The sequence below is a fragment of the Etheostoma cragini genome, chromosome 3 (genome assembly GCF_013103735.1).
Source record: "Etheostoma cragini isolate CJK2018 chromosome 3, CSU_Ecrag_1.0, whole genome shotgun sequence".
In the NCBI taxonomy this organism is placed as follows: Eukaryota; Metazoa; Chordata; class Actinopteri; order Perciformes; family Percidae; genus Etheostoma; species Etheostoma cragini.
In genome coordinates this window covers 17146487-17162328 of record NC_048409.1, presented here as the reverse complement: position 1 = coordinate 17162328, position 15842 = coordinate 17146487, and the positions used below count along the sequence as shown (strand labels likewise).

The window sequence follows — 15842 nt, the reverse complement described above, 5'->3', positions numbered from 1 at the left end:
AATGGTTCTAGAGATATGCGCATAACACACAGACAGACAGGCAGTTCCTGCAGTTAAGATGCCTTGAATGTCATCAGTTCACAATGGTTTAGCAACCACCAATCATTATAGTTAAAGGATAGAGTCTAAAATCCTCAAGTCACCTTAATGCAGTAAGTACCTTAGCAGTCAAAGTGAACCATCTGGAAGGTGGCCAAACTAACCTCTAGCACTTGTTATACATGCATGGTAAGGTTGGCCTTGTTCCAGTTTCACGGTTTTCAGTGGTGGAATCTAACTAAGAACATTTACTCGAGTACTTGATCTTAACTGCTCAGATGGTGATGAATTAGATTCAACATGACAATAATAAATATATAATATGTAACTGAATGGATCCATTGTGCACAAGTAGGCCTACTTGCGATTTTAAATGCAGGACTTCTGCTTGTAAGAGTATTTTATCATCATGCCTATGCTACTTTTACTTAAGTAATTGATCTGAGTACTTCTTCCACCACTGCAAAGCTGTTATTAAGTCCAGAAAGGATTTGGATCGGCCACACTTGATGTGTGGAATGCTTACATACCATATGCATAGTGGAAGTTTTTCTAATTATGTTTCTAGCATCCACATGATAAAAATGTTTGTGAATGTTCTGTAGTTACATTACTGCAGGATGTCTCAGCATGTGATTTTTTTCGCTGATCATAGTTTCCTCGTCAAGGTATATTGTAAGTGGGGACGACTCATCGGGGTAATTCACTTAGGCGTCGGGCTAATGACTGGAAGGTTGCTGCTTCAAACCTCTTGACCATGTGGGGGAAGTGAACAAGAAGCATGTCCTAACTCAGTGTGTTCCAGCAAAATGCCACCTTAGGAGCACGCTAAGTGTGCTATTTCCCAGGTATTAGAACTATAACTAATGAATATTTTTGTTATTATACAAGCTGCCAATTATTTTATAATCATTTGGTTTATACAAATTGACAAAACAAAGTGCTCAAGCCCAAGGTGATGTCCCCAAATAGCTTGTTCTGTCTAAAATCCAAAGATTAATAAAATATCATGTGAGACAAGAAAAAAAGTGATAACTAACATTTGAGAATGTGGAACCATCAAATGTTTGATACTTTTTCTTGAAAATGTATTTAAACAATATCAAAATAGTTGACAATCCATTTTCTGATAATCAATTAATCCACCATTTTCTGCAGCTATAATTTATATTAATAATTAAAAATGTGCTCTTAATGAAATGGAAATACCTGAGCCTGTTGATGCTCAAATCTACTCACTTGATCCTAAAAAAACCTTCCTACGTTTGCAAAGTATAATAGTAAATATTATTATCATTATGAACATAAAGGCTGTAGAGGTACACTTTTTCCACTTGATACATTATCTGTGAACCTCACAAGACATTTAATCATTTCATCTTTGCAAGTGTAATATCTAAAACATGATCTATTGTAATGAATTACATAATTTGTGCAGGTTTGTTATTTAGTCCACATACTCTATAAGTAGAAGTGTGTCAACAGAAAGTACGCTGTCTTTTGTAAATATTTTGACCAAAAGATTGCAATGATTAGTTTACATTTCATGGGCATAGTGCCAGCGATGTGGTTAAATGGAATACAATGGAAGATGTACTTTTCTAAACTGCTCCAGCTACAATAATAAGACTTGTTGTTCTGAGCAGCTTTCACTCTCTTGACAGCTACTTCCAAAGTCTGTCAGGAAAATGAATATCTTAGGCTGCTTACTTCACCTATTAGGGCTAATTAAGTGAAGCCTGCCATGATAGGCAATGAAGTGTGCACACCGCATTGCAAACCACACACACACGCACACACCTCTCTCTGTGGCTTCTTTATCTCATAAACTATAATCAGCTATAACTGGTTACAGTCAGGATCGACGACCACGTCATGTGATGTTGGCAGCCCGATTACTGCACACAAGCACTTCTAAAAATAGACAAGCCTAAAGCCTCTTAGGTTCAGACCACATAAGTTGCTTTCCCTTAGTGCTGTGTACGAATAAGTGTGCACAGACACTTTGCTAACGACAAATCCCAGAGGACATTGGTGCTTGTAATGCTCCAAGAGGCGTGGCACAAGAGAGGTGGAGGATGTCCAGGATGCAAGTGCTTAGGTGCTCAGTTGCGGTTGGAACCCTTCTGATGAGTATGCTGTGGTGTTTTAGTTGATCAGGCCCGCTGCCTATAGGCATGTCATAGGATACATCCAACATGGATGACCTGTTGGGACTGAACAACTTGGTGACCAACACCGCCTACCTAAGGGCTCAGCAGATGGATCGCGATAAGCTGAGAAAACAGTGGCGCTCCCTGACGCTGCCCAAACCAAAGATGTCCTCTGCTCTCCAGGCAACAGTGGGGAGGACGTACGAGTCCCTGTGTGAGCAACAGCCTATTGGGAGAAAGTTGTTCCAGCAGTTTCTTCTGGCCTCTAATCCGCAGTACAAAGTCACCACTGAGTTTCTGGAGGAGCTAAGTGACTGGAGCTTTGCTGAAGATGAAGCCAGAGAGAAGGCCAAAAAGAGCATAGTTGCTAAGTTCTTTCAACCTGAGTCCAGGAGTTTTCTCTCCTACCTGACAGGAGAAGCAGCTGAAAGATGCAAGGATATAACAAACAAAAACTTTGACGAGGGGATGTTGGACCAGATAAGAGAAGCCACGAGAGACTTTCTGAGAGGAAGACCTTTCTCGGAGTATCTGAAAAGCCCCTTTTACTATAGGTTTTTGCAGTGGAAAGAGTACGAGAAGCAGAGGATCACTGACAGATATTTTTATGAGTTGAGGACTTTGGGAAAAGGTGGCTTTGGTGAGGTAGGCACCAGAAATCCTAGCATCTGAATTAAAGTGTAGATTCCTTTTTTTAGACTTACATCTAATGATACAAAGAACACTATACATTGAGATAGAAATAATTATAAGTGCTTCTCTTGAATTCATGAGCATTAAAATGCACCCTTACTTAATTTAATACAAACAGCCTCTTTTGGTTTGGTATGACCAGTAGCTTATGGAGGCTTGACCTTTACCTTTCCTCTACTTGTGCCGCTGTAAAATTTGCTTTAGCGTTTATTATCACACTTTAACTTTTACATATAGCAACAGCGGCCACTGTTAAATAAACGCCACATTGTTTAGCTTGGCAAAAAGTAGCATAAACATGTTCAAGATTATACAGTCGCAACAGACAGTTAAACATAACAAATAAATAAAGCTTTTATAAAATCAAATTTCTCTCTTTCTTGCAGGTGTGTGCGGTGCAGGTAAAACACACAGGCCACATGTACGCCTGCAAGAAGCTGGATAAGAGGCGCTTGAAGAAGAAAGGTGAGGAGAGAATGGCCCTCATGGAGAAGAGGATCCTGGAGCAGGTCAACAGTCTCTTCGTTGTAAACCTGGCTTACGCTTACGACAACAAGACCCACCTGTGCCTGGTCATGGACCTCATGAACGGAGGAGACCTTAGCTTCCACATCTACGAGCTCGGGGAGCGGGGTATCCGTATGGAGCGTGTTGTTTACTACATGGCCCAGATAATCACTGGGCTACTCCACCTGCACTCTATGGACATTGTGTACCGGGATATGAAGCCTGAGAACGTGCTTCTTGATGCTAAAGGACAGTGTCGGTTGTCAGACCTTGGATTGGCTGTGGAGCTGCCAAAGCACAAAACAATCTGCCGGAAGGTTAGTGTGGTAACATGTCCATATCTTGACCTAGAGACCTCGCTGTCAGATGTTTGTACTGCAGTGCACTCTGCAAAGCCTCTCTTTGTGGATCGAACCCAACAAAACCTCCATGTAGCCTATTCCTGATCATACGGTTTGTCTTTTCCATCATTTTTAATTTTATTCGCCACCACTATAAGTAACTTACCAGGAATAGACATGATTGCTCTTAGTCATGCTCGGAGAGCATAACCATATGTAACTCAAATTATTCTTGTTAAAAGATGCCTGGGCCCTAGTTGGATGCTGCACTGGTTGAGAAATGTATGGAGGACTAAGCAAAGGCTGTTAGCATTAGCTAGTTACAATAATCTTTGCTTTACTAATAACACATGCAGCCTTCACGTGTCTGTCCAAGAGGATGAGTCAGGAGATTCTCAGCAGGCCTCTACTCAATGGAGACAGAGTGAACCATGATGTCTCATTTGTCAGCTGACCAGCCTGTATTTGCTGTGACAGTGTTTTATTGTTTCACACTGCATTCTTGTGTCTGTATTTTTGCCTCCATGTTTCGTTATTTAACTTTGTTTTCCATCATGTGGAAGCTTGCCAAGAAAGTCTCTTGACAAAATTTAGGTTGGATCATTCCATCTGACCTCAAATATTTCCATCCTAAAAAAAAAAGTCATTTTAAATTTAATTTTCATCTGCACACAGCAGTGTGTTGAATCTTTGTCTTTCAGTGTCTGTATGATGCTACAGGTTTTAGCAGTGGTTTCCAACGTTTTGGGCTTTTGACCTTTTAAAATAAATCAATGTTTGCCTGAGACTTAATTTATTTGTTTTTTTTACGTCTGTAATAAAATAATCCAGTATTTCAGAAGAAAACAGCAAATATTTAACAAAGTTGAACTTTGTTTGGTACTGTTTTGTACTTTCCTACGTTGCCAATAATCTTGTCCTTGTCAAATTTATTTTCCGGTCCCCCAGAGTGGAAATCACAGGTTTAGAGTGGCGGAGCTAAGGGACTGTACTAACATAATTGGGGTGGCAGAGGAGGTGAACCTACTTAAACAATCCAGTATGATTTGCTAAACCATCCATCAAAATCTAAAAAAATAACACAAAAGTATTTCTACAACTCAATTCACCATTAATAACTCAAAGACTTAAAGCATTACACATTTAAATAAAAAAAAATGTTTACCCCAAATCTTGTGCTAATGGTATACTCATTTATATAATAAATTGAAAATAAAGTCATCCCTTGCTAACGCTCCAACTCTCTTCCCTTGCCTCCCTTAGCATCTTTGTACAGTCCCTAAGCAGTTAAAACAGATCACAATACATGTACCAAGGGTTCACCAATGCCCCTGGTCAGGTTCTAACCAGACCTGAACATCTAAACAGACTGAAGAATTGCAATTATTGTTGAAGTTAAACCCCAGAAAAAGGGAGATGGCTTATGCCTCTTTGAATTCTCCATCATCCTAGTTTCTCTCTCCCCTTTGTGTGTTGTCAGGCTGGTACAACTGGTTACATGGCCCCTGAGATTCTGAGGCAGGAGTACTACCGCACGTCTGTGGACTGGTGGGCTCTGGGCTGCAGCTTATATGAGATGGTTGCTGCCCGTTTGCCTTTTAAAGACTTCAAAGAAAAGGTGCAGAATGAGGAGGTGACTCGTCGCACTCTGGAGGACGAGTGCAAGTTTGAACACAAACACTTTGATGCTCCGACCAAAGATATCATCAGTTGCTTCCTCAAGAAGAAGGTGACACATCGCCTCGGGTGCCGGTAAGTAAAAACTTTAATTTTCTCAAGCACAAGTTTGTCATGTGGACAACATAAGGCAAATCATCCATAAAGAAAAAAAAGTTTGACCGTTAAAACATGCTGTTCTGCTTGGTACGATGAAGGCCCAAGAGTACAATGCTATGTTTAAGTCGAGAACAGTGGAGGTCTGGACACCTTTAAGAGGTCAGGAGATAATCATAAGAAGAGTAAAGATGACAAAACATACTTTAGTTCTGCTACACAAAAAGGTTGTTTTCCTGTCTATTCTGGACTGGACATTGTTGTTATTAAAAAACAAATGACCATGATTTATCTGAAAATCCCAGGTGGAACCTCTCACAAGTCACCGACATGCACAATGTGTGTGATCTTAAGGTGTCAAAGGCCAAAAACATGGGGAAATACTGGTTTAGACAAGTTTCAAAGGTGAGGGATAATAGAAATGAGCTTACAGTGATGCACTGCATTCCTATCAGCACAACCCAGTACTAAAATTGTTAGGAAAACAAATAAACACATTAAAGAAAATCAATATGCAACGGACTCAAATGGAACTTGGTTAAAACACAGCAGCTAGATCACAGACTAAAACAAGTGCAAGCACCACGTCACCTTTCTCTCCACTGACTTCCCAAATGCAGAACTGACTTTCTTACACTTTCCATTACTCTTAGTGGTAAACAGTACCTCTTGTTGTAAGTGCCTCCATCATATGGAGAAGTCCTCCAGAGAAAATTTGAGTGGTGACTTTTTTGACCCCTTTTAATGCTCATCTCAAGACCTACTTATATATAATGGCCTTGAAGTGCTCATGTATTATTCACATCGCCAAAATTTTCTATGTCCTGCACACCCAAACAGGTGGGCTTTTATTTATTGTATGTATGTATTTATGTGAGTGTATTAATAACTTCGTCACAGGACGTTGGTGTAGACAACATGAAGCAAATCATCCATAAGGAAAAAAAATTAGGGCATTAGGGATGTGAGTTGTCCCGCTCCAACAGGTGCAACATAGAAAACTAATTAAACTAACTGGAGAGCAAGGGTCTAATAAGGATAATCAAGTAAAAACACCTGTATGGGTGTAATTTGGTCTGTAGGTACAGTTTACATTTTTAAACTGTATTGTATTTCTTCGTTTTTTTTTTATTTCAATGGATGCTTTGTTTCCTTTTTGTCTCTGAACTCTGTTACAAAAGGTGTTGTATAATGAAGATGTTATTATTATTTCTCTGTTAGTTAAATTAATGAACCAAACATATAAACTACATTCTTTCAAATTCATTGTAAAAGCAATTTTAAATATCCATATGAACATTTTACTGTCCAGTTTAATCATTTCACCTGCCTCCCGCTTCTGTAACCTAGGTTTCTATTTCAGTCCAATTATGAACTGTTTTTGTGTCTTTCTAATACTAGCAACGATGACCCACGAAACCACGTGTTTTTCAAAAGCATCAACCTCCGCCGGCTGGAGGCCGGGCTGGTGGAGCCCCCCTGGATGCCAAAATCCAACGTGGTCTACGCCAAGGACACGGATAAGTTCAGGGACAGCTCCGAGGTCGAGAATATTACGTTTGAGGGCAAGGATGAGAAATTTTTTAAGCAGTTTAGCACGGGTGCTGTCTCCATTCAATGGCAGAAGGAGATGATCAACAGCGGTGTGTTTGACGAACTGAACAACCCTGAACTGAATGGTTACGGCTGTGAGTACGTGTGGGAATCCAGAATGTGCATTATTTTGTAAGCATTTCATCTATTCATCAATATGTACAACTGGGCAAAAGAATTACACAAATGTCCTTTAAATTAGTTTCTTTGACACTTCTAAAGTGCCTGGGATAATACGCAATGAAGCAGCTCGGGTACCTTTTTAATCAGCTACTTGCCTTGTTTTCTTAAATCTGAATATATATTCTTCCTAATGAGGAACCATCTTGTTGCCACAGCCAAACATGATGGGTCAACTGTCTCAGTGTTTAATAAAAACACAGTTCTTTATACTTCACCCTCTATTCCTGGTGAGACATTAGATCCCAGTACATGCATAGTTTCCATTACATCACTCAGCCATTTTGGCAGACAGAAGTGTTTACTTGTATTTGTAAACAAGCTACATAATGATGCATGTCACTGAATAGCAGCAGGATTATAATCAACATTTGCAGTAATGTGCCATATTTGTTAGACAGACATACATTCCATGAATGCCTTCTGCTCATGTGGGTGGACAGTGTACAGTATTGCGACCTCAGTGAAGTCTCTCAGTAGCAGACGTTCACCGCTAAGTGCCGCCAGACACTCACGAAGTGCGTTTAACCTCCCGCAGGCAGCACTCTTCATCATCCCCATTATCCTGGTTGTGCTGCTCCGGTATTTACAAGCACTCAATGACTCGTTCAACTTTAACAAGGAGATTCAGGGAGACAAATTGTCATAGTTTTTCAGTAATTTTTTTTTTGACATGTTCCTTTTGGCTTTAACAAGGCAATACCAACCCCCTTTATTACTCCCTAAATCCCCCTGTGTTTACAAGCCATACACAACCCGGAAAAATATGTTTACTACTTAGCAACAACAAACATCTTTTTAGCTTTTACAGATGGTTAGTACTTGTATATATGGACTTTGTAGCCCACTGCATAACAAAAACTTCTGGTTGTGGGAGATCCATGTCCCATAGTTGGTAACAAGTATCATTCATTTCTAGAGTTTTCATTCTGAGATAATTACTTGAGATTTCTATTTTCTTTATCCAGGTATTTTTGCATTTATGTGATAGTGAGCGTACAGGAACTGACTCAACCCAGCGATGTGGTGATTACACATTTTTTATAATAGTCCTTTGGGCTACCAAGATTACTCTGGTGTCTTACTTATGACTCAAATTATAATGTGTATCTGTTATATTTCCTTAAATAAGTCTTAAATGAAAGTATACCATGTTGTGCATATCTTTTTAGTTTTACTCACATTAAAAGATGCATTGTCAGTACAAAACAGTGCTAATAAAATGTTGTATTTAAATGTGATTGTATGATAACGATTTAACATTTTCTAATATTCCATGTGACTTCACATACTGTTTATAGCCTTCTGCTACTTTCTTGCCTCAAGCATGTATTTTTCACAATGTGTTTTGCTCTTTTTTTATTGAAATTTCAAGCCTGGTGACAACATTTTTATGAGATGTAATGGAAAAAGAAATAAAGCATGTCTCCTAAACAATTTAGTGAAATAAAGCAATTCCTTATGCTTCAGTGCTGAAATGAGGCTGCATAACGATGCCTTTCAAAGCTATTTTCATGATCCTCTTGTTGCTCATCTCGAGGCACAGATATCATTTATCATCCAAACAGCCATGGTCAGTCTGTAAAAGCTGCGTGTCTCTTTATAGTAACTACAGTACATTCACAATTACAACATCACGTCACCTTAAAATTTGATTCACAGTGTCTCATCCATCACTTAATGTATCACTCCAAAACCTCAGACACATTTAGGTAATGAGGGACACATAAACATGTGTTGTGCTAATTCCTGTGAGAGGCTGACCTTACAGGGCTGAGAAGTGGTTTTGTTCACACTCAACTGTCATGACATTAGAGGGTGGTTCAGATGGAAATCCAAGACGCAACCTGATCATCGTCGGCTGGGAGGGCAGAGTGGGAAGTCCACTGTGGACGATGTGACGACAAGACAAACCTGGCAGAAGGTCTCCAGGAACATGTTTTTACCAGGTGACTACAAGCCTCTGCTAGGGTTTAGTTCCCCATGGCTAGAAGCTGTAACTCATGCCCTTCAATAAGTGCATGGGCAACTCTGCAACACACACAAACACACACACACACACACACACACACACACACACACACCCACACACACACACTGCCCATACTATGCACATTTGCACTCACGCATGCAGATACACACACACGTGCACATTTGTGCATCTTTACTTTACTTTACTTATGTTAATGCTGATCATGCAGGCAAAGATGTACACACATATCAAGATACACACTCACTTACACACACAATCTTATTACCTCTGTAGTTTGCAGACATGGGGTTATAGAGATCAAAGCAGGGCAGAGTGTAATTTGGTATCTGCGTTTGTTACATGCCCATGCTCTGGATTCACATCAAAGGCATGTTCCACACTTCAGCTCAGCCCTGGCATCCTCAGGATGCTATCACACCAGCAATATTGCTGCTTTTTACCTACTTTGGCTGTTAGTGAGTGTCTGTATTTGTGTGTACATGCACATGTGGGTGTCCGTGTCTGTGTTTCCATAGATGTAAACATGAAAATTGATTCGTGCCTACGCCCAGTGTGTGTCTGTAAGAGTGTGTGAGCATCAAGGATAGGTGAGAAAGTGGTTAAACAGTTGAAACAGAGAGGCCATTGTCTGCTGAGGGAAATTGAAAACCAGCCATGTGGGAAAAGTATTGAAGGAAGAAGAGGGTTGCTGCCGGCTGTCTTGTAGGCGACTCACTGCTAGTGTGCTTATTAACATTTTATGTCACAAAAATGTAGATAAATTAAAATAGCGAAGAGCTACAGTGTAACCACATTACCACTCAGGAAGTGTTTTGTATTTGGTTAACATTCAATTTTCTAAGCTTCATTGCTTGAATTCTTAACATTTCCACAAATAAGTGAATTCCTGCAGGGCGGTCCAACAGAAACAGAGCGTGTGTGTGTATGTGCGTGTGTGTGATGTTCTTCCCCACTGAGGCCCAATGGTCAGTTTCCATGGCGCCCAGACCTCAGACCCCTTCCACTGCCAGGGGCTGGACAACGTCATGGATAGAGCCTGATCTCACACACACACACACACACACACACACACACACGCACACATATAAACTGCCTTACACTCTTAGCCCTTGTCTTATCTCTGTACCACGTTTGGTCCCTTTACTGCAAAAATGATCCGTCTATGTTATTTAATCTTATGTTAAGACTTTAATACTTATTTTACTTTCTGCTGCAGGTGGGACCAAACACTGAATTTTGTTCCCTGTACAACCCCACATTTTTGGATTTTTCTAAGAAAGAGTATCAATGCCTTACACCTAGACTGCACAGTGTGAAAATCAACACAAGTTGATTTGTATTTAAAGCAGAGAAAGCAATCTCGTCATATTAAACGAATGTTTTTAGTTGATTCAAGAAAATGGGATTTTAGGATTCAGAAATAGTGATAGTAATTATAGTAATAGTAATAGTATTAGTGATAATAGTGAAAAAAATTGAAATTTTTTTGGCAGGAGATTAATTTATTCACAACATTTTATCAACTAATTTCTTAATATTATGGCCCTATACTCTTATGGTATTTTAGAGAAAATGTGTCATGATCTTAAATCTGACACTTTCATTATTTTCACTTATGTTGCTGAAATTTGACACAGGGAAATTTCGACCAGGAAATATTATTCCAGCCAGTACATTTCAACTGTTTATCCATTACATTATGCCAACAGTTTGGACTACCTTGCTCACTTGTCATTCCAACACGCCATGTTTAAGATGACTTAATATGCGGCTACATAACATTTTACTAAAGTCATAAACTTTATTTTTCAAATTATTTGAACCACTCTGCAATCTTTCCTCATACCCTCTGGCAACTGCAGTATACCCATTAGGACTACACCAAACTTTTTAACTGCTATCCTACTCCTTAACTTTTACAGTTTACCCATTTCCACGATCAGTCACATCTCTCCAGTCACCTGTCACTCGAAAAAAAGTTCTCTCCCACAAGTTGAAAATCCCATTGAAATGGCTTAAAGTTCAAAAAGTGACAGCATCCTGAAACCCGAGTTAGCCAGAGTGTAAAGATTTCTGATGTTCCTCACCCCTCCACTGCAGGGTGATTGAAGATCAGCACATCAAACGTAGGGAGAGGGCTACAATGATACAGAATACTGTATGAGTGAAACACTTTAAAACCCCTCATCCTGAACTGTGAAAAGAAAAAAACTGTTGGGGTGCATGTGTTAATGTACTTTGATTACAGTACACCATGTTGCCTCAGGGGTCACTGACCGGGTGGATTTCGACATCTGTGTTTGTCTGGACGTCTCTGTCTCTGTGTGTGTCAGTTAATGAGAGAAGTGCTCACAAGCAGGTATAAAAGCAATTGATTCCACAGTGTGACAGAAAAACCGAAATGTAAGCTGTGAGGTGGTATTAGTTTCTAAGAGTGAACGTTTAATTTAATTAGCTGGCACTTATTGCATTCTTTGTTAGCAGTGTAATATGACTGACAGTTGGTGCAGCAGGCAGTCTGACTCTGGACTGACTCCAAGTCCATCTTTGCTGTTAGTGTGTGTTCCCGGAATCTGTAACCTGCCTCTTTCAGTCTGTCATCCGTGTGTGTGTGTGTGTGTGTGTGTGTGTGTGTGTGTGTGTGTGTGTTTGTGTGTGTGTGTCACTAAATACACTCCTAGCACACCATTCCTGGAAATCTGGGGTGTGTTGATACACAGTTGCTAATGGATATAATATACGGACAAATCTGCAAAGATGTTTTTGTAATAAAGAAAAGTGCAGGACATGGGGGAACTAGTTGTATCGGTTTAACACTAAAAAGAGACAACTACTCCTCATGCTATGACCAAACTTTGTGGTATTTCCTCACAGGTACTCCTCATACCATGACTCATTGGGTCCCTGTACACTGGCAGGAAGAGGGGGAAGTGGTATATTCAGATTCTTGGCCTAAAGTGCAGATTCCTAAAATGATGCACCCTATCCCCTTTTTCATTCATTATGGACAGGATGTCAGTCTGTAGAGTCTGGAGAGTGTCCACTTTGGTGACAGCAGCCTGGCATCTGCCGATATTGTCATTTTAATGGCTTCGTAAGCTATCAAATTTGCCCCAGGTGAGGAAAAAGCAGCTGCACCAAGTGAAAGAGTTAAGGTACAGATAGATAGATAGATAGATAGATAGATAGATAGATAGATAGATAGATAGATAGATAGATAGATAGATAAACAGATAGAAAGATAGATAGATAGATAGATAGATAGATAGATAGATAGATAGATAGATAGATAGATAGATAGATAGATAGATAGATAGATAGATAGATAGATATTGAATAGGTATGGTATCTCACATTTTGTTATTTTAATACATCAATGTAACTCCTAGTGCTAGTTTGCAGAGACAACGGATGGCAAGCCTGGTTTGTAGTTGTGTTAAGATGGCTCTTTAATGAGAAGATATTTGTTTTGGAGATATTTAAGACAGAGAACAGTGTATCAACATGGACCTGATTAAGCCACTTGTAATTAAAAAATAGCCCAATCAGAATGAAAATGGCTCATGTACCTACTTCTTTGGTAAAAGACTGGCATGATCTGATTCAATGGTTTTACTGGGCTGAGAGGGGTGGAGTAAACTTTTGATAATCTGTTTAATAGAAACATATTAGCGACAAATAACCACGTAATTGCTTAATCCAATTGTTAACTGTTTATTTGAAATCAATATTATTTCTGCACTTTTGACCCATATGGGGGTAACATTGAGTATCGCTGCTTACAGGTTGGACAGAAACACGGCAGCAAAACACAACTTGTCTGTGGCTAATGCAACTTTTTTGTTGAAGAACTTAAAAAGATTTTAGTACTGTTAAACGACTCAATGATCAAAAGGCTTGAATCAACGTTTTTTTTTTTTTTAAACCTTCCGTTTGGGGCTATATGTCCGACAGATGGGGAAAGTAAACACACATCATATCACTTTATCATATCACTTAATCAAGTGTCCATCTAAACCGTTAAGTTTAAATCCCTAATCAGAATGATTTCAATCGGGTTGAAGAAATATTGTACATGTTACCGCAGCTGTCTGAACAGTCAGCTATGAAATTAAGTCTACACCTCCCCTGAAGTTTTGAGCATGTAGGCTACAAAAAGAAAAGCATGGCTGATCCCTGTTGAGGTCAGTTGCAGAGGCTGCAATTCCTGACTGCTGCGGTCCTCGGTGGGAAGGGAAAGAGGGATGAATCTTGGCAAATGGAGCAAAGAGAAGAGTTAGGGGCAGATGACTGGTGATAAAGCCACCATTGCTGCAATGGAGGGTATCATCAACAAGATGTAGTAGCGGGTTGTCAGCATAATAGATAAATGAATGGATGAATATTGATAAATGCATTTTCAGGGTCATGTGAAGATAACATGATGCCAAAGCTTTTACGCATCACTTCAACATAAAGTACTGTAGTCCAGTGTAATACTGGCCAAACTGGGGCTGAGCATTTGTATCCTAATGAGCTTAAAACTATGTGTGTTTGTGAGGAAAAAAGATTGATAATGTTGGTTCCAAGATGGAAAGTTCGGTTTTAACACACTCTCTATACGCTGCGTCCTCAGAGGTACTATGTCTTGTTTTGACAGGCAGTACTTCTTCAGGCTGTTTCTTGTTGCAGGCCATCTCTTGGCATTTAGAACCCAACTGAGCTCAAGTATCCGCAGCAATAACTTAACTGTTGAGAATGCTTTCAATGGTAACACGCCTCAAACCTAAAACCTCCACACTGTAACCTTATCTCCCTTATTTTTATCTCGGGTGAATGACGTTTTATACTCACATGTATGATGGATTAATGGGTTTAATCTTGTGATGATCATGAGGATGTGGCCTGTGGTCTCCCACACACAAAAGCACACATACACACAAATTTGCCAGGAAAAATACATGCACACATTGCCCCCAGATGTTTTTTTGACATGGTCTGCTGTGACTCCAGTACATTTGTTTATCCCTCTATGCATAGTTAACTCTCCATGCCCTGCACTACAGAGCACTGCACTTTCCACAGCAAGTCTTTTCCATTCATTCCAGAAGTCTTTTGGACCGCCACAGAAACACAATGGACAGACATGTTAATCTTGTCATCTATGGTAGTGATCACTGCTTTTTCTTGTACACTTGATAATGTTTTTTTTAATAGGTTGACATAAGTCTGAAATCATGCAATGCTTTGCCAATAGATGCCACTGTGCTTGTCACACATCTGCTCTCTGGCATGAAACACCACCAGCAAACCAACACATATTTCCATGACTGCATTTGCAGACATGTCACGGCAGGTGTTATAAAAGTGTCATCCAAACGAGCATCCAGCGACCGGGATATTTTTTATATTTCTAATGCTGCTTTGTGATAGTTTAATCAGCACACTCTCGCAGGTGTTTTCAAATGCTTACTAATTAAACCTCGCTAGGTCAGGTAACAGGTGCAACAAAGCCAACAGGAGACTGAGGGAGCTGTCGACCAAACCCACAAAGCCCTGAGAGGGAATGTAATCAGAAACTTAGGTGCATTAGCACCTGTGTAGGTGGACTATAGTTGTGTAGGGACTTTAACTAATTGTTAGTTTGCTGTCACAAAAGTATTACAACTTGGGTTTTAATTTCGTAGCTCTGGTCGTGGGCCTGTTTTATCAGGTTTGGAAATGAGTGCGTGAGCTACATACATTAAAAAGTTTGAATAGAAATGTCTTTTAAAATCACATCAGTATTAAGTACTCTCCTTATGTCTTTCTGCTTGAAATTCACTTCCTTGCTCTTAATAGCTGTGTTTTGCAAACAGCTGCTCTGGGTCACATGCCTTATCAGATTGTTAACACATAATAAGGCCACGCACTTCTGCACACATCACAGCCTCACGATGCAACGTCCCCTTTGTTGTTGCTTTGAACACACAACTTTATTAGGCTACTTTGTTGGTGTGAGGAGGAGGAGAATTTCTTGGAAGATGTGTACACACAGAATACTCATGCAAATGGACACACACACACACACACACATACACACACACACACACATATTTACAGCCAAGGCACTGGCATGTCTGAAAAGAGCCCTTTGATGGTGCGGCCCTCACTCTTCATTTGCCGTTTGAGTTGGCATTGGCAGAGTTCTCCTGAGGTCCCCTGGCCCCTTCACACACACACACACACACACACACACACACACACACACACACACACACACACACACACACACACACAAACACACACAAACACAGCCCTGAAAGCTTCATGGAGTCTGCAGGGAGTCAAACTGCTCTCACCTGTTGTCTCTGGCAGCCTAAGAGGGGACGATTAGCGCCCAGCACTGACAATATGGTCTTTGTTCCCCTCTTTCTCTCACTCTCCCTCTCTGCCATCTCATACTTGCAGTCTGTCACTTCTGCCTCTGCTCATTTCTCCCTCTGCCCAGCCTTCTGTCTTCCTCTGTTTCTACTTCTCAATGTCTCTCTGTCACTCTTTGTCTATGCGTCCATCTAGCTCGCTTACTATTTCTGTCTCCCTCCCCTCTTT

The 15842-nt window shown here is 40.1% G+C and overlaps 1 protein-coding gene across 1 annotated transcript; it reads left to right on the top strand.

The window, feature by feature from the left end:
• Positions 1-1942: 1942 nt before the first annotated feature.
• Positions 1943-8664, top strand: LOC117942450 (rhodopsin kinase grk7-b-like). Its single transcript, XM_034867910.1, has 4 exons — positions 1943-2837; positions 3272-3709; positions 5214-5485; positions 6908-8664. The coding sequence occupies exons 1-4, from the start codon at positions 2238-2240 to the stop codon at positions 7233-7235; spliced, it is 1638 nt and encodes a 545-aa protein (XP_034723801.1). The 5' UTR covers positions 1943-2237; the 3' UTR covers positions 7236-8664.
• The last annotated feature ends 7178 nt before the right edge of the window (positions 8665-15842 follow it).

Bases quoted from the DNA above. Each gene is read 5' to 3' on its own strand.
- LOC117942450 (XM_034867910.1), top strand. From the start codon at position 2,238: ATGGATGACCTGTTGGGACTGAACAACTTGGTGACCAACACCGCCTAC. The intron at 2,838-3,271 runs GTAGGCACCAGA...TCTTTCTTGCAG, and splicing joins GAAAAGGTGGCTTTGGTGAG to GTGTGTGCGGTGCAGGTAAA. The intron at 5,486-6,907 runs GTAAGTAAAAAC...TTCTAATACTAG, and splicing joins ACACATCGCCTCGGGTGCCG to CAACGATGACCCACGAAACC.